The following is a 27016-nucleotide window of genomic DNA, read 5'->3' as shown; positions in this document are numbered from 1 at the left end:
AGAACCAGAACAAGCCACAGCTACCTCACCTTGCCGGATCCTCAGCTGGTCTTGTTTCCTCAGACTGGAAGCCTCTGAATCCTCATATCTGAATGACTCTCAGCTGAACTGTGCTGCTCAAAACCTAAAAGCTTAACCAGCCAAATGCTTCTAGTTTCTGGTCTTCACGCCTTATCTATCTTTCCTTTCTACCATCACTCCCTGGGATGAGTCACCATGCTTGACTGTATCCTTGAACAGATGGATTTCTGCCTCTGGAATGCTAGGATTAAAGACGTGAGTGCCACCATTTTCTAGCCTCTGTATCTAGTGGCTGTCTGTTCTCTGACCCCAGATAAATTTATTAGGGTGCACAATATTTTGGGGAACACAATACCACCACAGTATCTACTCATTAAGTAATAGGATTAAGGGACCAAAAGGGCAAATGACAAATTAAAAATGTGTTTATAGCACGTATCTCTGCCAGAGGGCTTGTTGGAGTGTGTTTTAAAGATAGGTCGTTGCTGTGGGATGGTCTGTATGTCAAGTGTGTTGCTGATTGGTCAATAAATAAATCACTGATTGGCCAGTGGCCAGGCAGGAAGTATAGGCGGGACAAGGAGGAGAATAAAGCTGGGAAGTGGAAGGCTGAGTCAGAGAGACACTGCCAGCCGCCACGATGACAAACAGCATGTGAAGATGCCGGTAAGCCACGAGCCATGTGGCAAGGTATAGATTAATGGAAATGGATTAATTTAAGCTGTAAGAACAGTTAGCAAGAAGCCTGCCACGGCCATACAGTTTGTAACCAATATAAGTCTCTGTGTTTACTTGGTCGGGTCTGAGTGGCTGTGGGACTGGTGGGTGATAGAGATTTGTCCTGACTGTGGGGCCAGGCAGGAAAACTCTAGCTACAGGTCGTGTGAAAATGTGTGAATGAATGGGTGAACAATCTGAATAGGCATTTACAAAACGAAACATCCCAATGGCCAAGGTAACAGAGTACTTGTCTGTCAAGTTCAGAGTCACAGGTGAGTTTAAAATGATGATGCAGTACTGCCCACCAGAGTGGCATTGGTGAAAATGCCTGAAGTGCAGCGTTGACCCGCACAGAGAGAGGTGGAGACTCCGGTGGTGGCGTTGACTTGGGAGAACCCCTTGGTAGCATGTGCTAAAACTCTGCCTCTGTGTTCTTTGATCAGCTGTTTTACTGCAGAGTGTCTGTAACCTGGCAGCAGCTAGAGCCCTTTGACTCTGCAGGTAGAAATCATGAGGAGGTGAGAAACTGTTAGAGTCGGACAAACTGCTTGAGTGCCCAAGGCCTAGGAGCCGGAGTGGTCGACACAGAGGCCTCATAGCTCCAGACTGAGAATTGCGTGCCCGTCACTCCATAAGCAGATGCATCTTTGGCTTCAAGCAATAGTAAGCGGTAGTGAGGGACCACACTGGCTGCTGCTTCATTTACAGCTCCTGTCTAAGCGTCTGGCCATGCTTTGGGTACTGGGCCCCACAGTGGCTGGTGCTAACAGCTCTTGGTCCTACCTAGGGTGTCAGGACCCTTGGCCCTTAAGACTTGGCAGGTCCCTGGGCTCTAGCAACTGTGCCCTGCAGTTTCTGTCTCTGCTCTGCTCCTTGTCTCCCCCCCACCTGCCCCCCCAGTCTGTGCACCTTCCGTTGTTTCTGACGGTTGTGGCCACCTCTGTTGCCTTGGCTACTGCCATGGCTCTGCTGCGTTTTCTGCTGAGTCCTCTTGGTGTGACCAGCTCACCATGCTGAAAGAGTGATAATCATTATCAAAAGTAGCAAGGGAAGACCACTGAGAAGCCCTTTGTGCCTAATGCTGCGCACCAAAGGGTCCGCACAGGAGGGTGGCTCGTGGTTGACCCTAACGAGCAGTAGTCTGCTTCTGCCAGAAGGGAGTGTTTCCACCAGTCACAGGCCTTCTGCTGAAGTGCTCCACACCTCCTCCCTCTGTGAGAATGGCTGCTAGGGTTCACTGGGACTTCCAGGGCAGCGCTGAGTAGATTAGTGTTCTAGAGGTCCAGAACTGTGCCTGGACAGCCACTGTTGCTGTGGCGGAGACTGCAAGGCAAACCTGCCTGAAGCAGCTAGGTTCTGCGAGAGCAGGCCCACTGCTGCCCAAGGGCTGATTGGCTGGTGGTCACCTGCTGCAGGCAGGGCTCTAAGAACTGTCAGGGCATCAGATCGTCAGCCCCTTCTGAACTTGTGTAAGAGACTGTAAGTCTTCAGGGGGTGCTTACAGCAAAGTCCACCACTGACTTCAGTGGTGCTTTCCTGGTATTTCCCTGTGCTCTAGTCGGAGCCAAGTAGAAGTTGTATCGTTTGTTGTCTCATAGACACAGTAGAAACCAGCCAGATGTCTGTTAGTACAGGACAGTGAAAAGCACACACCCACACCCACACTAGGTGTTCTTTAGTGTTTAGTTTGTGTTTAAAAATCAAGATGATTTTGGGGCTAGAGAGATTCTCAGTGGTTAAGAGCACCAGTTGCTCTTCCAGAAGACCCAGGTTCAATTCCCAGCACCCACGTGGCAGCTCACGACTCTCTGTAACTCCAGTTCCAGGGGATCTGACTCCTCACACCAATGCACATAAAATAAAATAAGAAATCAGAATGATTTAACTTCCCTTAAAGAAGGAAAAATGTTAGCTTAAGCTTAATGTTTTTACTTTCTTTTGCTGCTTTTATGCTTTGCCTCCTTTTCAATTCACTCTCCATTTCCAGTGGACTTGTGGTGGAGTGTTTAGGGGTGTGTTTTGCTGGTTTTATTTAAGCTAGCTTCGAACTTGATATCCTCTTGCCTCTACCTCCCAAGTGCTGAGCTTATGACTAGGCTCTGGATTTTTCATGAACATTAAGTGTACACATTAGTGGATCTCAGTGCAGTACCACAGTGCTTGTATACATCATGCACTAATCAAATCGAACCCTGTCTATTTCTCCTGCCAACCTCTAGTAACGACTGTGTACGTTCAAGGGGACTTGGTATGTGTATGGGTTTTTTTAATTTTTTAATTACATCTTATCTATCGTGTGTGCATGAGTGTGTGTGCTTTGTGTGTGTGCCATGGCAAGTGTGTGGCGGCGGTCAGAGGGCATCTTTGGAGTCAGTTCTCTCCAACCGTTATGTGGATTCATTCCAGGGATTGAGCTCAGGTTGCCCGTCTTGTGTGCCAAGCGTCCTTTTTTGTTGAGCTACCTCACCAGCCTTAATTTCCCTATTATCTTTTGTCACATGACTTACTATATTTTATTGACCCTAAGTTGGCCTCTATTGTATGATTCACTGTTTAATGTACATGTAGGAATAAAAACGACAGTATCCCGATTAGAGATCTTAAAAGGTGAAAAAATGGATACCTTGAAATCAATGAAACCTATTTTATTGTGTCTTAGGTTTTCTTTAGTCATATCTTTTTGTTGTTGTTACTAATGTACATTGTAAAACAGAGTTGCCTGGGCCTGGAGAGATGCTCAGTGGCTAAGAGCACTTGTTGCTCTTGTGGAGGACCCAGATTCAGTCCCCAGCCTTCACGCGGCAGGTGACAACTGTGATTCCAGTTCTTGGGGATATGAGACCAGCTTGTGCACACATACGTGCACATAAAATAAAAATAAATAGATCTAAAAAACAAGGCTTTTCTATGTCAAAATGTATTACTGAGCTACATCTCAGTCCTAGTCTCTTTTTTTGTAAAGTGAGCATAGTAGTACCACAGTAGACTCACTGTAGAGCTGAATGAAAGTGTGTTAGTGAAGTGTATAAGACTACTTCTCTCTGAATTTCCGAGAGTTGATGGAGCCGCAGCATAGCATCTGAGATCACTCTGGATTTCTGGATTACTCTTCCAGTGCTGATATAGAGGAATAGTTAGAATTGTTTAGAGCTTTCCTGGCCTGGGATTAGAAAATCCCTGTATATTCTGTGGCACCTCTGTGCATGTGCCAACACCTTTATAGACATTGTGGGGCTTGTAGGTGGGTGATCTCCAGTTTGACTGACAGAGCTCTTAGTCTGTGAGTGTCCAGAAGTAGTTGTTTAGGAATGACTTCCGCTGCCTTTCTCTCACAGTTTGGTGTTTTTATAGGTTTGTGAGGTTTGTGCCCTAACTCTTAAGTCAGGACATGAGGGAGGGTGCTGAACAAATATCCTGAGGGTTTTACAGATAAGCAACTAACTTTAGCTCCTTTTAAGCAATGATATTTTTTGTTTTCTGTGTGTATAGTACTTGAGAATGTTACACAGGTATCATTGTTTACAACTTGGTGAAAGACAGACTCTTACATGTGAAACCATAGTCCATAACATCAGATAATACATAATTATCCGTCAACTTGAAGAGTGCCTACATTTCACAGGATGGGGCACACAGGAGGGGGCGTGGTCCTTAATGAAAGACATGCTGCGTACGTACTGAAGGTAAGGCAGGAGGACTTAGTCCTCTTGGCACACTGTGTTGAAGGGCTTATTTGGGATGGGGTGGAAAGTGCAGTTGCATTGGACAGGGTAGGGCTAGGTTTTGAAGCCCTGGAAAATGAAGCAGGACAGATAAGCACTGAGATAATATGTATTGTTAGCCTCTGACATGAGCTGCGTGCTCCATTTCCTTCTCAAGGCTGAAGAGAGTTAGTGATTGAAGACTGGAGAAATCTAATCTGTCTCATGAGTCTGTTAGACAGTCTTCCTCAGAGAAGTGCTTTAAAAACCATTGTTAGTAAGTAGCCTTGCTGCGTTTTGGGCCGACTTTTTTCTTCTACTCCTGTTAACCAAGTCTATCAGAGAAAGGGGTAAATTCTTACCGCTAGTAAGAGAGCAGACGGTGGTTCAAGAACTCATATGCCAAAGTTTCTGTCCGTCTGTCCCTCCCTCCCTCCCTCCCTCCCTCCCTCCCTCCCTTCCTCCCTTCCTCCCTTCCTTCCTTCCTTCCTGGTCCTGGAACTCAAACTCAGGGGCTCACAAGTACTCTACAACTGAACTATAAGGCATGCCAGAGGCTTTTAAAGATCCCTCTCTGCGGTGTGAACTTGAGGGAATTCCCAACACCACGGAACCTTGCTTTGCTGTGCTTTGCTTCTTTAGCCAGGGCACAGAGCTGTGAATTACCTGTAGTACTGAGTCTCATGGGGCCCAACAGCTGAGCTATGGGAATGGAAATTTCATCCAGTTAGAGGAGAAATGATAGTTGACAGTAAGTGTTCTTCCTTTTTTTCTCTGGATAAGCATAGAAACTCAGAGTCAACAGTGGCTGGAGCAGAGACAGCGAGATGGCTTAGCTGGTAAAGGTGCCTGCCATCAGCCAAGGACCCAAGCACCCGTGTGGTAGAAAGAGAACTGGTTCCCACTTCTGCAAGGTGTCCTCTGACCTTCACGTCCACACTATGCTTTGTGCACCTACATACACACAAGTACAAATGAACAGGAAATACATAAAATGTAATTTTTAAAAACAGAAAAAGTAGTAACTGTACCCCTGACCCATGTCTTAAATATGTGATGCTGCTGTGCATGATATGATCTCCTTAGTAACCACCAATGTGTATTTATAGCTGCTTAGTTACTGTAACTAAACAGATTAGAAAGACTGGCAGGTCGTTTGAGCTCCAGATTAGCAGCGGTTTATCTGACTCAGTGTCCCAGACACGCTGATTATAATTCTGGCCTGTCAGTAGTTCCTTTGAAGGAAATCTGTTTTTTCCACAGTACACAACAGACCTCCACAGCTATGTTTTATGCCATATAAAACTGTATTGCAACAGCTGGTCCAGCAGTGGACATTTGATTCAGGGGCCACTAAAAATGGCTAAAGCTATCTAACGATGTGGGGTTATTTGATTAGGAAGAGTATAGTCCGTTATAACAAACATGGCGTTAACTTACTGTTAGCCTAAGTGGACTGAAGCTGGAAGGCTGCATTACGTCAGAGTCCTATAAAACCTACTTTAAAGGAGTGGAGGGTAGTTCTAATCAGAAGCTCTGAGTTACAGCACATTTAAAGGGGTGGGGAGCCCGTTTGATAAGCAGAAAAGAATTGGGCCTGTTTGCCTAGACAAACACCAGTTCCGTAGTCTGAGAGACAAGGCACGGAGCATGAGATGAGGTGTTCTGGCTTTCCGGTACTGTTCTTGACTGGAACGAACCAGTCTTGGTTGCTTTTCTGTTATTGTGATAGAACACTGTGACCAACAGCAGCTTGGGAAGGAAAGGTTGTGTTTCATTTACACTTCCAGCATCAGTCCCTCACCAAGGGAAGTCAGGGCAGGAACTCGAGGCAGGAACCTGGAGGCCAGAGCTGATGCGGAGGCCATGGAGGGGTGATGCTTACTGGCCTGCTCCTCAGCCTGTTTTCTTACACAGGACCACCAGCCCAGGGAGGGCACCACCCTCAGTGGCCTGGGCTTTCCTCCATAAATCACTAATTAAGAAAATGCCCTGCAAGCTGGCCTACAGGCATATTTTATGGAGGCATTGTCTCAGTTGAGAGTCCCTCTTCTCAAAATGATTGGCTTGTGTCAAGTTGCCATAAAACTAGCCAGCACACCTCTGTTCTTGAGACCACTTCAGCTTCCTACCACCCCCCTCTAAGATTTCAACTTTAATATCAGTTTTCGCTTTAAAATTCTGGCGCTGTCTTTTTTTTTTTTTTTTTTGGTTTTTCGAGACAGGGTTTCTCTGTGTAGCTTTGCGCCTTTCCTGGAACTCACTTGGTAGTCCAGGCTGGCCTCGAACTCACAGAGATCCGCCTGGCTCTGCCTCCCGAGTGCTGGGATTAAAGGCGTGCGCCACCACCGCCCGGCTTTTTTTTTTTTTTTTTTTTTTTTTTTTTTTGGTTGGCGCTGTCTTTTAACAACTATATTAAATGGGTAAAAAGTTTGTTTAACTTTGTGAGTGTCGGGGTCTTACTGTAGCTGAGGTTGGCCTAGAACTCACTGTGTAGCACAAGCTGACCTTGGATTCAGGGGATTCTCCTGCCTCAGCTTTTCAAGTGGTGGGATTACAGGCATGAGCCACTTGCTAGTCTAGGCTCAGGTTATGAACTTCTGTCTCATTTCACAACTGCCGAACAAGTATCCTTCTAATACTTCACTTCATACAGGTGATATGAGGGTGAAATTTTATATATATGTGTGTGTGTGTGTGTGTGCGCGCGCGCGCGCGCGCGCGCGCGCGCGCAAAGCTCTTACAACAGTGCTGTGCACAAAGCAGTGTCCAGTAAAACAATGTGTATTTTTATATAATACTGTTGGAGGTCATAGACTTCTCTTTTTTTCTTTTTTTTTTTTTTTGTGATCACCTAAAAGATTCTCAACTAGAGTTAATTTACCTGCAGTCACTTATATCTCTCTAAGCCCACAGGTGGACTGCTAAGATAAGTAGTATATAGGATATGAAAAAGTAGGGTAAAATGTGATCACCAGTGGTTGATATTTATCAATAACTTAATAGATACATGGTGTGGTCTAAGTGTTTAATTGATATTAGTTCATTGGGTCTTCATAGTAACTTGGTGAAGTGTACTATTAGCTTTATTGGTGAAATTGAGGTATAGGATGAGAAGTCAGCTTGCCCAAAGTTATATAGCATGTAAATGGTACTGTGGTAAGTTAGTTCTGTCAGTTTAAAAAGTATGTGGTCTTTTGTTTCATGAATGAAAGACATATTGCAGAATGGGAGAGATTAAGTATCTAATTAAGGAGTTGTGTCTAGGATGTATAAAGAACTCTGAAACTCTCAGGACCAGCCTATTTCCTGACTTTTTTTTTTTTTTTTTTTGGTTTTTCGAGACAGGGTTTCTCTGTGTAGCTTTGCGCCTTTTCCTGGAACTCACTTGGTAGCCCAGGCTGGCCTCGAACTCACAGAGATCCGCCTGGCTCTGCCTCCCGAGTGCTGGGATTAAAGGCGTGCGCCACCACCGCCCGGCCTATTTCCTGACTTTTAAAAAATGTTCCGAAGGCTTGATAGACAACATCACCAAAGGAGATAAACTATGTGCATGTAGAGATGCACAGCCTTTATATTCATCAGAATATTATTATGCATTAGAAAAATGAAAATTAAAATCACAGTAAGCTACCACTGCGGAGCAAAAGGCCCTTCATACCAAGTATGTGAAAGAAAACTAGGACCCTGTACATTGCCCTTGGGACTAACATGGTACAACCCATAGGAGAGAGTTATTTCATCCCCGGGTATTTGTTGAAGATATAGGGCCTTTATACTCCCGTCCATGGCAGCCTTATTTATGACAGCCCCACGTACCCATGTGTATGTAGATGAATGAGTGTACTACCAAGAAGTCTACAGTGTGCAGCAAAGTCCCCAGCAAAGAGCTAACCAGTCCCAGCTGCTAGTACTACCACAGTTGAGAAACCCTAAGAAGGTGTCTGAAGTCGGTTTGGCTGCTTACCATTGGACTCCTGCTGTTACCATTCCTGACCGAATGTGTTAATTGTCAGAACAAGTCTTTGTCTTTGGTCTTTGGAGACACTTGTGTCTTAGGTCTGTGGGAGCGGATGAATAATGAGTGTGTGAGACTTGGGATCATAGACTAGCCAGTGTCAGGCAGCCTGGCCGTATTGCAGTGTTTTCCTGTCTTGTGAGAAGCCTTAAATGTCAGCCTCACACATGCAGTTCCCTAGCCTTGTCCTTACAGAGGCCATCAGTACAGCTCTGTCTTCAACTATAGGCTGAGGGTTAATTGTTGTTTATAAAATAATTAATGACTATTCAAAGTATGGAATTTGTATTTAAGACTGGTGAATTTAAAAGGCCTCTTTGGTCAAGTTTTTGCCAATATTTCATAAAGAGGCCAAGACCTCCATTCTCAGACCAGACACTTTAGTAGTTTTACATGATAATACTTAGATCTTAGTAGCTGTTTTCTTTTCCATTTAAAAACTCCCAAGTTTATTTTTAACTGATCTTTAAAAACAAAAACTTGAACATATTTGTTGAGGTATCCTGGCATTTCAGTACATGTACACATTTGTATAAATCTGGCTACATCTATCATTTCTCTGTGGTAAAAATACCCAGACTCCTTTGCTCTAGCTTTTTGTAATGTACAGTGCACCGCCATCCTTTTCCATTTTAAAAGAGCAAGGTAGTCTGAAGGTAAGATTGGGGAAGGGCGATGCCATGGTGGAGGTTGAAAACATGGCAGTACGGAGTTTGTAAGTTCAGTTCGCTGGGATCTGAAATAGCTTGCTGCTACTGCAGACTCCGCCGTAGCTGCTCCCAAAGGCCGGTGCTCACATGGCAGGACTTGGCGCACCTGTGGAATAGTGCGTGTGGCCATGCTCTGCCTGGTCCTCTCTTCTGTCACATTAAGGCGGTGTTTGTTCAGACAGACCTTGCTGTAGCCCAGGAGTTGCCAGACTTTCTGTCAAGGTGCAGAGGTTACTGTGGACCTTGAAGACTGCACAGTCTCTGTGTGCTGTTGGGTTTTGCCGGTAGGGGGAAAGCTGTAAGGACAGTGTGGATGGGTGACCGTGGCTGTGTTCCAGTCAGGTTTCCGGTGCAAAACTGGGACTGGCTTAGGCCTGTCGGTTCCGGTTCTGTCGTTAGCATTTCTTCTCTGTGGGTATTTCTGGCTAGTTCCCTTGAGGTGGACGTTTACAAATGGACTAGTTCCTTCACTCTAGCTGCTCTCACTCTTACTGACGGGGATGTGGAGTGAGCAAATGGCATGGACTCTAAGGAGCAGAACTAAGAACAGCCGTAGTTCCTTCATTTCCCACACAACCCACAAGCAGATAGCAAATTCTGGCAAGTTTACCTTTGAAAATAGGCTTCCCTCAAAAATCATCCATTTGCTTCCTTCCTCTGCCTTTGAGGCGCTCTTGTTCATCAGCCACAAATGTTGCTTTCTAAAATAAAAGTACTATGGCATACTTCTCTCCCTTTCTAATTGTTCAGGGATTTCATCCCCCAGATTGCAAATCTTAGCTGATTTTTAACTCCTTATCCCCTTTAGAAAACCATTCTATAGCTGTATATGCACAAACATAAAGCGTTTTTAAAAATATGCATTTAGTACACGTTTTTTTTTACATACTGGGCGATCCGTGTCCTGGGCTTCCCTTGGTCTTTCAGTTAGGATGTGCTGGCTCGGAGAAGAGCGGGTTTCTTCCCATGATATCAGGGGCCTGTGTACATATGTGTGTCCTCATTCCCCTCTCCCCAAAGACTCACACATGCCGGTTCTACCCATTCTCCAGGCTTTGTCCAAAGTACTTCCCCTGCTGGCTGAGTGAAAAGAGGAGGAGGAGGAGGAGGACTTGACGGCTGCTACTGGGGTGGAGGAGAAAGTTTATTGTAGATACGAGGGAGAGCACCGCCAGAGGCGGAGACATGCAGGAGAGTCCGGAGTGAGCCGGACCCTGAGCCGGGCCTAGGAAGACAGAGGGGAAGGAGAAGTGGGGAGCCAGGAGACCAAGAGTCCAGAAGGACCAGTGTAGCCAAAATGGCTGGATTATATAGGGAAGAGCAGCTGGGGGAAGGGCAGCCCACCCCTGGGCTGGAGAAGTTTAGGGTAAGGGGTGGGGTTTGCCAGCCAGGAGGACCCTATAACAGGTGAGACCTGAGGGATGCTGGGAGAACCTGGCAGCCAGTGTCCGCTTTGCTATGTTAATAGGCACCTCAGTGGCCATCTGTCCCAGGTTTGAGACCCAACACTGGGGTTGCCCTTAAGCACAGATTTCTACTCTGCACAATCTCTCCTTGCTGAGACTCAGCGAAGATGTAGGATTGATTCTCTGTGAGTACCATGACATTTTCTCTTTGGTGGACAGATCTGAAGGAGCCCTAGCAAATGGAATGTGAAAGAAAAGATGAAAAGTAGGAACTTTCTAGAGAATGTTTCTTTGCTCTTGAGAGAGCGCCTCCCCCTCTAAGCCCCGCAATCTCCACTTTGCCATTTGCTTGTTAGTATTACCTTAGTTAGTTAGTTACCGTAGAGGGCTGTTACAGCCTGTGAAGGACAGTATTCCAGTGCTAGAACACTTCACTGTTCACGTAGTTACCTTTGCTTGGTCATTTCGTGGCCAGGAAGTTACTCAGGAGTGAACACATCATCCGAGAACTGGTTCTCAGTTCTCAGTAAAGTCAGTCTGGTGGAAAACAGGCTGAATTTGCTAGAACATCATCTTGAAAAAACCATCTAATGTGCTTGTAGTAGTATCAAATATGGTTTAATTTACATTTTCCTAATGAGTAATTGATAAACACTCTGTGTGTGTGCATGCATACATACGCTTACGTGGTGCATGTTGAGGCCGGCATCAACTTTGTGTCTTTCCCACTTTCCTCCTTGTTTTTAAAGTGAGGTTCTCTCTCTGGCCAGGAACTCACTGGATAAGCTGGGCTGGCTGGCCAGTGAGCTCCAGGAATCTGCCTTTCTCTGCCTTTCCCGTACTGTGTTAGAAGCATGCCTGGCTTTTGTGTGGATGCCAGAGATCAGAACTTAGGTCCTCATGCTTGTGTGACAAGTGTTTTACTCCGAGCCAACTGTCCATCCCTAGGACAAATCCCTCGGACATATTTATTAATATGTATGACCTTTGTTACCAGCTGAGATTATTTCAAGATGCTTCTTTGTACATGTGCATACTTTCATTCATCTGTGTACGCATGCGTGTGTGTATGCACGTGCAAGAGAGAGACAGAGAGAGCATGCATGCATGCTACAAGTCCTTATGTAAACATAGTGATTCATTCCCTTATGTTCACAGGATATTGGTTACTAAGATCTGCAGCTCTTCAGGTACCTGTTTTAAATAGTGCAGTGGCTGGACATGATGGTACAGGCATTCTGTCCTATAATTTCAAGTTAAAAAGTGAAGATGGGAAGATCGTAAATTCAGAGTGAGTCTGGCAATGTGGGAGACTATTGATAAATAAAGTGTTAACAGCATTTTCATATAGCCTGTGCACATCTTCCTAATCTCTAGATTATTTATAATATTAGCCCAATGTAGATGCTATATAAAATAGTGTTGTTTTGTTTTGTTTAGGGAATGATGAGAAAAACTACATGTCCAGTGCAATTTAATTCTTTTCTCAAATATTTTATAGCTGGTTGAATCTGGACCATAGAAGCCACATTTATTTGGCAAACCAGTCACTTCCTCTGCCCCCCCCCCCCCTTCCTTTTTTGAGACAAGGTTTCCTGCTTGAGCTTCTTATATAGCCAAGACTAGCTTTGGAACTCTTGATTCTTGCCTGACTCCCAGGTACTGGGCCAACACACCCGTTTGAATTAATTTCAAATTAGTGGAGGGCTGTGGCTATAGCCCAGTGGTAGAGTGCTTGCTTTGCATACTCAATGCCACAGGTTCAATCCCAGTATTTCCAGGAAACAAACACCCACTCCTAGTTAATGGGATGTTTAGCATTAAGAGAATGTGATGTTTTGGCTAGTTAGATACTGATGGAGTAGATTCCTGGCTTTCACAAATTAAGGCTGTGGTTTTCACTATTCTGTGAATGACTGGGAGAGTTTGTAATATATGATAATTTGTAATGAGTAGAGATTTGATACTAGTCTTCTACCCAGTAGGCACATTCCAGTGTGATTTATTAATATGTATGCTGTGTAATGACCTTTGTTACCAGCTGTGAGAGCTAATTCATAGTGACTGAAAAGAAATCTAGAAATATCTGTCATTTTAGACTTCTTAGAATCATTAACTGTTTGTAGTACTAAAAAGAAAATTATTATGTCTTTATGTTTTGGGTGCCATATTAGTATTTTCAAATGTGGGGGTCGTTCAAGCTATTTTGGGGACAGATCCCTCATGGTGTCAAGGATTTATTGTACTTGAAGTTATCACAAAGGCATCCGTTTGTTGAAATGTCTGAATTCAGTAGCTGACAATGTTCTCAGCCTTTTTAGCTCTGTATTTTATTTAACTCTCAAAGTCAAATTCGCAAGAGCCTTCTCATTTAGCAATCCATTTATAAGCACCTGTCCTTTACTTGGGTTCAGGAGAAAGTCTGGCCTTTGTCTCACTGTGACAAACCTCACCCTTCATACCTACTTCTCCACACTCAGTTCCTGATACTTGGAATTTCTTTCTTGAATTCTGCTCTCCGCTATACTATTGGCAGTCTTCTAATAGGAAGGACTTTGCCTCTCTTGGCCTTTGTTTACACTATTGACTGCATTGCTTTGTTATTGTAATGAACTGCCATTAAAAGCTAGTTAGGTGTCTCCTGCCACTCCTTCGTTTTCACAGCAGCTAAACATTTGAGAAAGTATTGGTAAAACAAGATAGTCTGGCTATGCAGAATGCACCAGAGATTAGCAAACAGATGCACAGTTAAAACCTACCTGTCAGTAACCAATTACAGATTGGCTCCCATGACTCCCGTGATCTCTTCCTGGATTGATGCTCTCTTTCTTATCTAAAACTGCCAAGTGGAGTGGAGCATAGGGTTAGCAAATGTGCTTTTTCCTCTTTCTTTACTCTCTCTTCCTTCATTCTAACGTGTTGGAAAGCTACTATACTTTCTCATCACTTTACAGCAAGTTTCTGTAGCCATGATTCTCCATGGGGAGCAGGGGAAGGATTGAGGGGCATGCCTTGGAGTGAGGGGGTATCAAAATGAGGAAAGATCTGGGATTTGAAATGCATCCAAAGATGAGATCTTTAAAATGCCTCCACCTTTTCAGTAATATTCATCTGATATTCTTCCTTTTAGCTTGAGGCAAAAATACACGTAGCTTAATCCAAAACACCATTTATGAACACCTTTGGTTGTCTGGTTGCTACTGAACAAGTGACCTCTATCGCCATCTGTTGGTAAAAATTGGGATTTTTATTAGGCACGTAGCTTGCTTAGACAACTGAATTTTGCAAGTTAAAGAGCTTTGTAATTCAGGAGAATTTAGTTTCTCTTCATAATTGGTATTTGCAAATAGTTTCAAGTTAGCAGTGAAGTGGTAAGAATAGCATACCAGGATTCGCCATATATATATTTAATGTGTGAACATGTATGTGTATATATCCCTTGATAATTATGCATGTATATATTTTAATATATGATTTCTTACAGATAGGAAAAGCCATTTTATACCTATGTACACAATATGGATATATGTATACACATTAACTAGGAAGTTAGCTCTGTAGTCACAGAGACTGAGAAGTCCCAAGATACTGTGCGCGTTTGGCAAGCTGGAGACCTAGAAGAACGGATAGTAATTCAGCTTTCCTCCCACGCCATTCTGTTCTCTCATCATTCCACAATAGCACACTTTTGCCAGATAGTTAAATCTATTTCTGATTCATTGGGTTGTTTTCATGCTTCAACTGCTAATAGTATATAAGTATGTTTTAAAAAGTCGCAAGTACATGGTATTGTGAGTTAAATGGACTTTTAAGAGCCAGTCTTGAGTAGAATGTAGACACTCCCAGCAAAATGACATAAAACTAAATGTTTAGAGCACATTTAGTTAACCTATATGCATATTTTGGTATAGAAGGTCAGAGTTCTTTTTTTTAATTATTTCTTTTTTTTTGAGATTATGATTTCATTATTTTCCTTTCCTTTTACCCCCTCCAAATCCTCCCATTATCCCTTCTTACTCTCTTTCGTGTTCATGACCTCTTTTTTCCATTAATAGTTGTTACATATGTGTGTGTGTGTATATATATATATATACATATATATATAAATTTCTAAGTACACAAATGCAATCTACTCAGTCTGTATATATTTTTTTAAAAGTTTTACTTTTTTTGTTTGATTTTTGTTGTTTGTTGTTTTTGGTTTTTTGAGACAGGTTTTTTCTCTGTGTCCTGGAACTAGCTCTGTAGGCCAGGCTGGTCTTGAACTCACAGAGATTCTCCTGCCTCTGCCTCCTGAATGCTGGGATTAAAGATGTGCGCCACCACCGCTCCAGTTTGTTTGACTATTTTAAATTACATGTGGGTATGGGGCAGGTGCTTTTGGAAGCCAGAGGGGCAAGTCCCCTAGAGCAGTGGTTCTCAACCTGTGGGTTGCGACTTCTCTGACAAACTGCCGTCTCCAAAAAATTTACATTACAATTCATAACAATAGCAAAATTACAGTTAGGAAGTAGCAATGAAATAATTTTATGCTTGGGGGTCACTACAACATGAGGACCTGTGTTAAAGAGTCACAGCATTAGGAAAGTTGAGAACCACTGCCCTAGAGCTAGTTAGAGGTGGTTGTGAGCACTCCTCTTCGGGTGCGGGCAACTTCTGGAAGACCAGCAGTAAGTGCTCATAACTGCTCATTCATCTCTTCAGCCCTGACATCGATCTTTATATTAGAATTACTTAGCTTGTTATCTTCCTGAATTTTCTACACTTAACCTTGAAATACTCTATTTTGTAGTCCTGTATCCCCCTTGAGAGTTCAACATTTGAAAACCCCTCCTCTACAAGTTAAATGGCACCTCCTGTGTACAGGCAGCTCAAGCTGGTTCGGAACACAGCATCTTCTTTCTTGTACGTTCTCAGAGCTGTGTGCAGGCAGGCTGGACTGATGGAGCAGTGTTCCCACCCCCTTGCCTTTAATACATACACTCTAGTTCAGCGAAGGCGGTCAGTGGCTGCAGGGTAAATGAAATCCTTTGCTGCTGTCTCCATCACCTGATTCCTTCTACTTGAAGATGCTGATTTAGTTTGTTTTGAAAACCATCTTTCTCACACTTCTTTTTTTTTTTTTTTGGTTTTTCGAGACAGGGTTTCTCTGTGTAGCTTTGCGCCTTTCCTGGAACTCGCTCTGTAGACCAGGCTGGCCTCGAACTCACAGAGATCCGCCTGGCTCTGCCTCCCGAGTGCTGGGATTAAAGGCGTGCGCCACCACCGCCCGGCATTTCTCACACTTCTTAAATGTGTGCCTCAAGCATTTAGAAATGATAGAAAGTATAAATTGATGTTTTAGCTTAAACAACAGTTCAGTGAGTGCGTAAAGCTTCCTGGGAAATGATTTATTTAGATGTTTGATGCTCTAGACATCTAGCAAGAGTCACTTAACATTACCAGTGTTTTTCCCTTTTCCATCTTGGGTGGTGTGTGAAATTGCTAACCCTGTCATTATGGTTGGCTTCAAGCTTTGGGAGTTTTTCCAGAACTCGTTTTCTCAGAGTTTCAGGGTGTGTTCATGTCCGTGTGAACTACTGCTGTTGTTTGAAATTCTTGATACTCTCAGGTTTAAAATTAAGTATAGCTTATATTTTTACATTTTATGCTAAGGATAAGTGACCTTTTAGTTCTGAACTGAGGATACATTATATATATTTGAATAAGCTGTTAACGTTTGTTTAATTTATGGATACTAGGTATCCTTAGAAAATTTGATATGCTTCAAAACAGGAAAGTTTTAAAGTTATTCAACTGGGAAGTTATTCAACCAGTATAGACTGCATAAATATTCCAAAATTTGAAAACCGGATATTTGAACTGTTTCTAATCCCCAAGCATTAGGGATAAGGGAGGTTCAGCCAGCACTTAGCAGTAGAGGTTAGCACCCTAAGGGATCATCATTAAAGCCATTGGTTTAGAATTGCAAATAGGTGTACTACACACTGAAGACTTAGTGTTTTTATTAATATGGAAATCATTTGCAGTTATTAAACATGTAAATTCATATCAGTGTAAATATTTAATATAACACACTTGTCTAGACCTGTAGTTGAGGTTCCACATCCCATGCTTTACACTGTATCATTTTATTTGCCCCGTAAGCAAGGAGGGCAATGGGAATTGTTCATGGATTCATGTGAATTGCATTTTTTTTTCTTTTTGATATCTATCAGAGACTGTTTTCTGTGTGACCAGGACTTTTGCACTAGGCTGGGTGGTAATGGTTGACGAGGACTGAAGTTAAAGGCTAGAGTGTGACATGCTCGGTGTATAGAAAAAGCGTCTAAATGAAGGGCCCGGAGAGAAGAGGCGAGAAAGCTGGCATGGGAAGGACCTGCCTGGCATTTCAGATGCTCTGCTGGTTTGGTAGGAGGTGGGAAAGGCCCAGTGTGTCAGGTAGTTTGAAGACAGGTACTGGTTACCTAAGATCATTTCCATATGGAAGCTGTTAGCGATTTCCAGTACCTGTCCCTTCTAGTCTGCCTTTCTCTGCTTGACTGTTGAGACTTCCGTGGTCCTGCTGCCTGGAGCTCGCTCGAGCTCGTCCGTCCGTGTCTCTGTGTCTGGCAGGCCTGTGTGCTGAGTTGTGTCTTCTCTTCACAGTGCCCTTCCTTTTGAATCTGTGTGTTTGTTTGTATTGTCTCGGACTTCATGGCTGTGCTTTTCTTACTCTGCAGCTCTTTCTATTCCTAGATACCGACTTCTACAGAAACCACCTGATTCTTGAAGCAGAATCACATACATCCCTGGATCTTTCATGGTTTTGCTCCTTTCATTCCTGGTCGTATTTTAAGTCTGACCAGAGTAGGAACACCTTTGAGGCTCCCTTCTATCTGTCCTCTCTTTGTTCTTCTCTTCAGGCTGTCCATCTCTACAGTGTAAACTTGGACAAGCTGTCCTCTTTAAAATGGTGTTGGATAACCAGTTATGTGCTCTGCCCTGGAGAAGACAGTTCTCGCACTCCCAGCTCTCCTCAGTTGCCTCTAGTAGTTCCCAGTGTAGGATGGACCCCCATGGTTCCCACCCCCTTTGACTTCAGAGTCTATTGTGGGTGTAGCTTCTGACATTTCCTAGAGATACGGTCTCACAAGCCAGCGCTCTGTCCCTCTGGCTCGTACAGTCGTCCTGCCCCTCTTCCACAAGTTCCCCGAGCCTTAGGTGCTGTAGTTGTGTTGTAGATGGATCCATTGGCACTGGGCTCCACAGCTCTGCATTTTGATTGGTTGTTGTTTTCTGAAATGGTCACCATCTGTGGCAAAGAGAAGTTTCCTTGATGCAGGGTGAGAACTAAACCTCCCTGTAGGTATAAGGACAAATTGGTTAGCCTTGGGAACATACATGCAAGTTACATTATATAGATTGAACAGGTTGTATTTGTGTATTTAGGACTATGTATGTATAGACATATACATTGTGCAGCAACGGTAATGAGAAAAGAGGCCGTCAGTCTGAAAGTTAGCAAGGAGAGGTATGTGAGAGGGTTTGGGGAGAGGAAAGGGGGTGTAATTATCGCACAATAAAATAAATGATTAAAAACAGACTACCTCTCAAATTGATTGAATATATTAGGGACAAGATACTCAGTGCATGGCTTCCTGGTAGAAAGCACCGCATAAATGTTAGCCTCATTTTTATAATGTGTGTTATACTGTTGTATCCAGTGTGTATGACACGTGATCTGACCTTGTATGAAAAGAGTTGCTTATTCCTTCTTTATAAAAGCAGAATGTTGCTTATGAAAGGCTTGCACTAGGAGTTGATTGTGAATTTCTAAAACACTTTGGCAAAGCTCCGAAAATAGTAGTCATCTTAACAGTCATGGTTATGGTAGTTATTTCCATTCTTAAGTTTTCTCTCAGTTTGTATAACTTAAATGGGAATGAGGACAGGTTTTTCTACTTTGGAAATTAATAGTTATTCATATTTTCCTACTATATAGACTATTTTCTGGTCCATGAATTCTTTGAAAATGTTTTTGCCCTCTCCCCCTCCAGCTGATGACCAAACCCAGGGCCTTGTGCTTGCTAGGCGAGTGATCTACCACTTAGTTAAATCCACAACCCTTGTTCTCCCCCTTAAAAAAGTACTTGTTTTTTAATTGTGTTTTTGTATTTTTAATTGTGTGTATACATGTGTGTGGTGGCAGGGGGCGGTATGTGTGTGTGAGTACAGATGTCTGGCAGTTGGAAGAGGAAGTGTGGGATCTGCTGAAGCTATAGTTAGAGGTGGTTGGGAGCTAGCTGTTCATGGTGGATGCTGGGAACCAGTTTCTCCTGCAAGAGCAGTGTGCACTGCTCACTGCCCAGCCAGCTCTTTGGGCGCTCCCTCCCTCCCTCCCTTCCTCCCTCCCTCCCTCCCTCCTTTTGATTGAGAAGCTGACTGGAGAGTTCTAAATTGATGGTGGTTTTCTCTTAGCACATTGAAGACCTTACTTTCGTGTTGGTGCTGTTGAGAAATCGTCAGGGTTGTGTTGTTGTTCCTATATAAGTAATTTACCTCTACTTTACTCATTTTTGAAAGAACTACTTGCCAGTTTAAAGTGATCCATGAGAAATGTGGTTCTTTTTGTGTATCCTGGGTAAGAAGAGGCACAGCTCTGAAGTTCTGGAGATTCTTCAGCCCTTATCTTTCCTCATCTCTCCTTTTGAACTGCTCTTAGGACTGTTGGGGTGTACTGTTTCCCACTTCTTTTTTTTTAAAAAGGTTTATTTTATTATGTATACAGTGTTCTGCCTACATGTATTCCTGCAGGTCAGAAGAGGGCGCCAGATCTCATTACAGATGGCTGTGAGCCACCATGTGGTTGCTGGGAATTGAACTCAGGACCTCTGGAAGACCAACCAGTGTTCTTAACCTCTGAGCCATCAATCCAGCCCCTGTTTCCCACTTCTTACATGCTCTTCACACTTCCCATCTGTGTGATACTTTGTTCTTTAGTTACTTCATGAATTCCCTCTTGAGTAGAGTTGATACGATGTTTCTGTAATGAATTTAATTTTGTTTAAAAGTCTTGTTTCTCTTTATGCTTTTCTTCCTTCCTTCCTTCCTTCCTTCCTTCCTTCCTTCCTCCCTCCCTCCCTCCCTCCCTCCCTCCCTCCCTCTCTCCCTCCCTCCCTCTACTGATTTCAGTCTTTTCCGTGATGTAGGCTGTATCTGGTAGTTTTCCGTGAGAAGTAATGCTAGTCATTGTTGTTTCTTTAATTTACAGTAGACTGTGTTATGCTTACACAGCTGACAGTTTTTGTGTATTGCACTGTTGGTGGGGCTTTGTTTGACTGTCACATTACCTGTTCCTTGTTCAGATTTTGTTTCCACTGTCTGTCTTGGGTTGAAGGATTGTGATTGGTGTGGATTTGATTTTATTTTTAAGGCAGGGTTTCACTATATAGTCTTGACTGGCCTGGAACCCTCTTTGTAGACTCGGGTGACTACACAGTTATGGAGATAGGTGCCTGGCCATGTGAACATATTTTAATGTGCACTTCTTAGGTTGAGGATCTTGGGCCATGGTGTTAATATAAATTCAGATTCTGTGTCTCTGTGGTATTACCTGGAACAAGGATTGCAGGGGTAGATACTGTAGCTAGAGTTTTCCTGCCTGGCCCACAGTCAGGACAAATCTCTCTCACCTGCCAGTCCCACAGCCACTCAGACCCAACCAAGTAAACACAGAGACTTGTATTGGTTACAAACTGTATGGCCGTGGCAGGCTTCTTGCTAACTGTTCTTTCAGCTTAAATTAATCCATTTTTATAAATCTATACCTTGCCACATGGCTCGTGGCTTTCCGGCATCTTCACATGCTGTTTCTCATCATGGCGGCTGGCAGTGTCTCTCTGACTCAGCCTTCCACTTCCCAGCTTTATTCTCCTCCTTGTCCCGCCTACACTTCCTGCCTAGCCAATGGCCAGTCAGTGTTTTATTTATTGACTAATTAGCAACACATTTGCCATACAGAACATCCCACAGCATGTGGGATGTGTCTTCTAACCCCAAGCCCAGGCCAGCAGAGATAAGTTTATTCATCTTCCTATGCCAAGACACATTTTCCCAGAGCATCTTCCCACCGTTGGGCCAGCCTTTGACCTCTCTGACTCTACTTCCAGTGGAGATGGGTGGGGGGGACGGGGTGGAAGGAGACAGCGATTCCCTACTCTGTTCTCTAATGGCCCCGTCTTTCCTCTTCTACTGGGATTAGAATTCAAGCTCTTATTCTAAATTTCTCATGGATCACAATGAGTTTTGAGACTATTTTTGTCAACTCTGTTGCTGAAATGGCCATCATACTGTGCTAACTAAATGGCCTACCATCTTGTGATCTTATGTGTAATATTCAATCACCATTTTTATTAAGTAGATAATTGAGGTGAAATATATGTACATGAATGCAAAGATGAAGAATAATGGTTTTTTATTTTCTTTTAAAAAATGTAGGTCTTTAACATCAAAAAACTTAAAATTATCATTAAGAAATGATAATATAAACAGTGTGAAAAGCCACGTTGTGGGAGATATTGGGCAGGAAACTTTCTATAATCCAGATCATCTTCAGAACCATTCTTTTGAAATTTCTAACATAATAAACTGAGCGTTTTGTGAACTATAAATAGCAAAGAAAATCACTTAGTACTGGACCAGAAATGGTTTTAAGAGGCAACTGCTTTTTTATTAAACTTTTGTCATAAACAGTTCAGTATTAATTGTACTCAGCATTTTTAATGACTAATCATAAAAACAAAGTATTGGAATCTGGAACTAATCTCATTTTCTTAGGTTAAAAAAAGTCAAGTCACATGGTAAGAGTAGACTTGCTTTAGTGCCTGTGCACAGACTGCTCACACCTTTGGGATTCCCACGAGTAGCTGGAAGTGTAGCCTTAAACGTTATTTAACATAAACGTTGAAGGAAAAGTAGCTGTCTGTCATAACTTAAGTACTAAAGAGTCTAAGAATGTCCCCTAAGGATTTGATTTCTCTTACTGAACTTGTCCCGGCTGCCGTCACATGTTGTTGTTGTTGTTGTTGTTGTTATTACTGTTGTTATTATTGCTGTTACTCTGTGTGTGTACATGCCGCAGAGCGGGGGAAGGTTGGAGGAGGAGAAGTTTGAGGAGTTTCTTTGTCTCCTTCCACCTTTGCATAGGATCCTGGGATGGAACCTAAATTACCAGGCTTGTGTGGCGGTTGCCTTTCCATCTAACCAGCCTCATTTAAAAATTTTTTACTTGTAATGGATCCATTTGAATGTTTAAAATGTAGAGTTTATTTTTTCTGAAGCAAATGCAATATTTTTTAAATTATGAGACATCATTTTACATAAATTCCATTAAAAGCTGAAGCCAGTTTGCTCAACTCCAGATGGCCTAACAAGTATTTGAGTCAAACTGGGAATCACAGGACTTGCAGACTTTCATGAAGATAATGCACATGTGCCGCCACAAAGCAGTCATAATTATGGGAGAGATCATCCTGTAAAAAGAGCGACCCATATTTTTGTGATTCACAGATGCACAACATTTTAGTTGGTCAATGAATAGTATGCACATGTTATTAACCACATGAGTAAGGGGTGAGGATGACAGTTAATGGTGTTGAAGAATAAAACCAACAGTATGCCCCAGGCAATGGTGGTGCAGGCCTTTAACCCCAGCACTTGGGAGGCAGAGGCAGGCAGATCTCTGAGTTCAAGGCCAGCCTGACCTACAGAGCAAGTTCCAGGACACCCAGGGCTACACAGAGAAACCCTGTCTCAAAAAAGGGAAGAAAATTTAAAAAACCAACAGTATAAACCAAAAGTCTTCTGTATAAAACTCCATACTAGAATCAAATGTATAAACTGCAGCCAGAATAGTTATGGAAAAGGTAACAGAAGCCTCGTTAGATTGGAGTCTGACTTGGAGTAGATGATTCAAGAAGTAACCCCCCAGTGGCTGTCTAGCAAACCCAGTAATTGACATCTCTGCTAGTCCTGTTCCCTAATGAGAGTATTGCAGTACAGCATTCAACACAGAAGGGTGTTTATATTGCTTGGGTGCTAAAGGAAATAGAGTTTAGTTGTATGCAAAGGCTATACAGTTACTTGTGGTTTTTACAGTTATCAGTGATATTTGGTTGTCCAAATAGCTCCAATGAAACCACAGCAATGAATTGCATATCATACCTAGTTTCCTTGTTACAGGAAATTGAGTGACACCAGTAGTATCTGTTTTGTGAAACAGTTAAGATGTCTGTAGGACTTGGCATAGGTCATCTCAGGAAAGAGCATGCAGCTGCTCACTGAGATCAATTAGTAGTGAATTTTTAAAGGAAAAAAGAAAAAAAAAACTTGGTGTGGTTTTAGAAGTACTCTTGAAAAGATGGGTAGTTAGGAGGCTAAATGCTTGATTGTCTGCAATTTGATGATACAGTTTGTGAACTCGAGCAAGGATCTTAAGTCTGCACATTTCAGGGTTTCCTGGTTGGGGGCTTATATTGCTGGTTGGAAAGAACCCGGCAGACAGCCAGAATAAATAGCTTCAGACAGCCAGAATAAATAGCTTCAGAACTAGAAAAGAGAGTAAGTTGAAATTAATGAACTTAACTAAGAAAATAGTTATTTTGATATTTGTAGTCATGAGTGAGTGTGCCACTTTATATCCCTAGTAAAATGAAATAAACTAATATATACTTGTCTCATTTAATTTGTCTTGAGATGCATACCAAAAGAATAAATCATGTTTCTTTTAGTTCCCACATAATGGATTTTAATATAACTTGTTTTTATGAAATATTTTAATAATAAAAATTGGCAAAGCCAGGCAGGAGGCAGGAGGCTTGCTATGAGTTTGAGGCCAGCCTAGGTTCTATAGGAAGTTCTAGACCAATATGGATTATGAAAAGAATCTGTTTCAAAAAGTGTGTGTGTGTGTGCGCACACACACACACAGAGATTGAAAGCAAGCAAAGAAAACCTGATTCAAATGTATTAACGTTTATTCCTAGTTTGTATTACCTTTATTTAGTAAATAGTAAAATTTATATATTTAACATGTCAAATACGTCAATTTGACAATTTGATAATTAAGTCAATTTTTTTCTTAACACTAGGGGGCTCTCTAGACTTATAAATTCTTGTTACCTGCCACACACAGGATAGGAAATGATTTGAAAACATTTTATTACAAAATGTGAGTTACTGACAGAGAAAATTAGAGGCCAGCTTAGGCTCTGTAGTCAGTTCTAGACCAGTCTGGTTTGCAGAGTAAGATTCTGATTCAACCCCCACCTCTCTTCTTCTCTTCTCTTCTCTTCTCTCCTCTCCTCTCCTCTCCTCTCCTCTCCTCTCCTCTCCTCTCCTCTCCTCTCCTCTCCTCTCCTCTCCTCTCTCCTCTCTCTGTCTCTCTCTCTCTCTCTCTCTGTCTCTCTCTCTCTCTCTCTGTCTCTCTCTCTCTCTCTCTCTCTCTCTCTCTCTCAGAGTAAAACAGAAAGTAAGCCAGGAAAACCTGATTCAAATGTATTACTGTATAACTACTTAGAATCTGCGTTTTAAAATTTATTTATTTATTAGGATTGGATCTCACTATGTAGCCCAGGCTGGCCTAGAACTTACTGTATAGCTCAGGCTGGTCTTGGGCTGTGATCTCTTACTTTGGCCTCACAGGGTTGGGGTTGCAGGTGTGTATCACCATGTCCAGCACAAGCTGATTTTTAGGATAGCAGGGCAAATGTCAGCCTTGCCTTAGTCTATTGTCAGGATAATGGAGCCCGTGCAGTGAGATAGTGTGAGCTAGAAGGAATTTCCGTGCTCTTGATTTTCATACTGATTTTGTAAATGGTTTCTAAATCCAATTAATTCAAATATATTTAAATAATTGTAGTATGATGTTCTGTTCCTAGAGGGTGCTAAGGCTGATCTGAAGCAATGGAAATAATTTAACATGTGCTTGAAAGCTGCTGTCGTTAGTTGTAATTTTGAAGCATTTGAAACCCCAGGGGCATGTTTCGGTCCATCTAAGAAGCAGATTCTTACCCCTGCATCTTAGGATTTTCATGGTGCTCACCAGATAGACGCTGATACCTAGCAGTGTATTTACAGTTTCTGTCTCTATTCCTTTATTTAGAAAACTGCTACATTTAAACGTTACATTCATTAAGTAGATAGTGAAAAAATGCTTCCTCATTGCATTGTTGTAGGAGCATATTTACTATATGTAAATGCATATTCACTCAGTGTTCTCCACCACAGCTCTGTGAGTAGACACTTAGTGTTGCCCGTTTTATATATGAGGAAACTACAGAAAAGTTGATGTGTTGCATTCATATGTAGCCTGTAGGCTCATGATTTGCTGGGGAGGTGGCGGGGAGTCTGTACTGGGAACTGAACCTAGGTCCTTACACATGCATGTTCTACCACTGAGCTGTATCCCGCCCACCTGCCAGCCTCACCTCTCCCTCTAGTCGGTGCCTGGTCTGCCCTTGGGCTCAAGGTCATCCTGCTTAGACCCTGCCTGGCTGAGAGTGCAGGCTTATGTCTCCAGCCCCAGCGGAGCCTGTACTTGTTACAGAAAGGAGACAGAATTGGTGGGTTACCGTGGACATTGCAGACTTGTTTGTATGGTAAATAGCGTAGAATACCTACCTTACAGTTTCTTCTGTGAAGAAAGATGCTTAAGTTTGGACAGGGACATATGGAAAAGAAGGGATTATGGTGTAAAATCTCAAGTGAATATTCTAACTTTAGTAAAGTGGAAGGAAGTAATGGTGTCAATGGGAAGACTATTTGCCTGGAGTTTTAGATGTCTTGAGTCCTGTTCCTCACTTACCTGCTGGTCTCCCCGAGGCTGTCCTTTGTGTTGTGTGGGAATACAATGGCTCTGTCGTCACTGCAAGTGCGGGATTTCCTCTCCCCGTGTTTTCAGTGGGATAACAGAGGACTGCGGATGCTCACAGCCCTTAAAGCCCTGCACAGATGAACACAGCATGTACTGGGGTTTTGTGCCATGTCCTCCACTCTTTATTCTGAAGTGTTCGTGCTGTCTTAGTAGAGCAGTAATGGCAAGCTTCTTCAGTATTGTTAATCTAGAGGTGGCATCTGAACCTTGAAAATGTCACAGAGTTGGGGAATGTATTACTTTGCCACGTTTCAAATACTTGTTATTTAGTTAAAACTAAAAATACTATGCAGTTCAATTCTTTTCCCTCACAGTATTCACTTAATGAGTGAAGAAGCACTTTTATTTATTGACGCACTTGGTATTTCTGATCCTTGGAACTCAGTGGCTTAGTGAAAACAAGGCTCTTAGCAGACTGGCAGCCTTTCCCCAGCACGGCTGTGGCATGGCTGTTTTTGTGAACTTAGCGGAAGACACACATTTTGATTTTTTTTCCTTTTTTTTCCTAACAGGAATAATGTATTTGTGGCCTTGGACATGAAGTAGTCAGACCTGTTGCTGTTGCTGTAGGACCAGGGACTGATGAGGGAAGCATGGACCTAATGAACGGGCAGGCAAGCAGTGTTAATATCGCAGCGACCGTTTCTGAGGTAAGACGTGACAACCTCATTGTAAAGTTTCTTGTCTGGCTTTCTAAAGTTCCAAGCATTGAGGTTGGGTACATTTTAAAATCAGTTCGAGCAAAAGACTAGCCAGCTTCTACAGCTTGTCTTTCCAATTACTCTTCTTAGTTATCGTACAGAAAGATAGATTTTATTGTTACTATCTTTGTTCCTCACTCACGTTTGTCCCTTCCCTCCTCTCCTGCTTGCTGGTCTCCTTCCCCCTTACAAATAGTCCCCTCTGCTTTGATCTCTCTCTGTCTCTGTCTCTCTCTCTCTGTCTCAAACACACACACACACACACACACACACACACACACACACACTCTCACACACACTCACACACACACACACCCTAGGTTCTGTATATGAGAAAGGGTTTGTCTTTCTTCCTTCCCATTACCTTCTCTTACTTTCTCCTCCCTTCTCTTTATAGACATCTTATTCTCACTTAATAGTCCCCATTCTACTTTCCTGTTGTACATAGACATATGTATATTTATATTTAAATACAGATTCTTCATAATCTGAGAAAAGCATGCAGTATTTGTTTTTCTGAGAACTATTATTTGTCTGTCTGCGTGTGTGTGTGTGTGTGTGTGTGTGTGTGTGTGTGTGTGTGTGTGTGGCGTATGCACGAGTGTACAGGTTCATATGTTCTGTCTGCCCGTGTATGATGTATGCACGTGAATGCACACGTTATGTGCCTGAGCATGCTCATGTGGAAGCTGGCACAGGACATTGGGTGTCTTAGCCTGCCACCCTTTGCCTGACTGCTGTGAGACAATGCTGGGCTTGCAGGCGTGTTGGCCCTGCCCAGCTTTTCATATGCTCCTTGGTAGTCTCCTCAGGGCCTCATGCCTG

The 27016-nt window shown here is 42.8% G+C and overlaps 1 protein-coding gene across 5 annotated transcripts in view; it reads left to right on the top strand.

Moving 5' to 3' along the window:
* Window positions 1–27016, top strand: part of Ralgps2 (Ral GEF with PH domain and SH3 binding motif 2) — a 153201-nt gene that overhangs the window by 6929 nt on the left and 119256 nt on the right. For all 5 annotated transcript variants that reach the window (XM_052737292.1, XM_052737296.1, XM_052737295.1 and 2 more), the window contains exon 2: window positions 26003–26140. In XM_052737292.1, coding sequence (XP_052593252.1) covers window positions 26084–26140 — 57 coding nt within the window. In that variant the 5' untranslated portion in view covers window positions 26003–26083. The remainder of the gene's footprint in view (window positions 1–26002; window positions 26141–27016) is intronic.

This window comes from Peromyscus californicus, unplaced genomic scaffold (genome assembly GCF_007827085.1).
Source record: "Peromyscus californicus insignis strain IS unplaced genomic scaffold, ASM782708v3 Scaffold_14__1_contigs__length_90479793_seg_2, whole genome shotgun sequence".
NCBI classification, from domain to species: Eukaryota; Metazoa; Chordata; class Mammalia; order Rodentia; family Cricetidae; genus Peromyscus; species Peromyscus californicus.
This window is presented reverse-complemented; position numbering and strand designations above follow the sequence as displayed.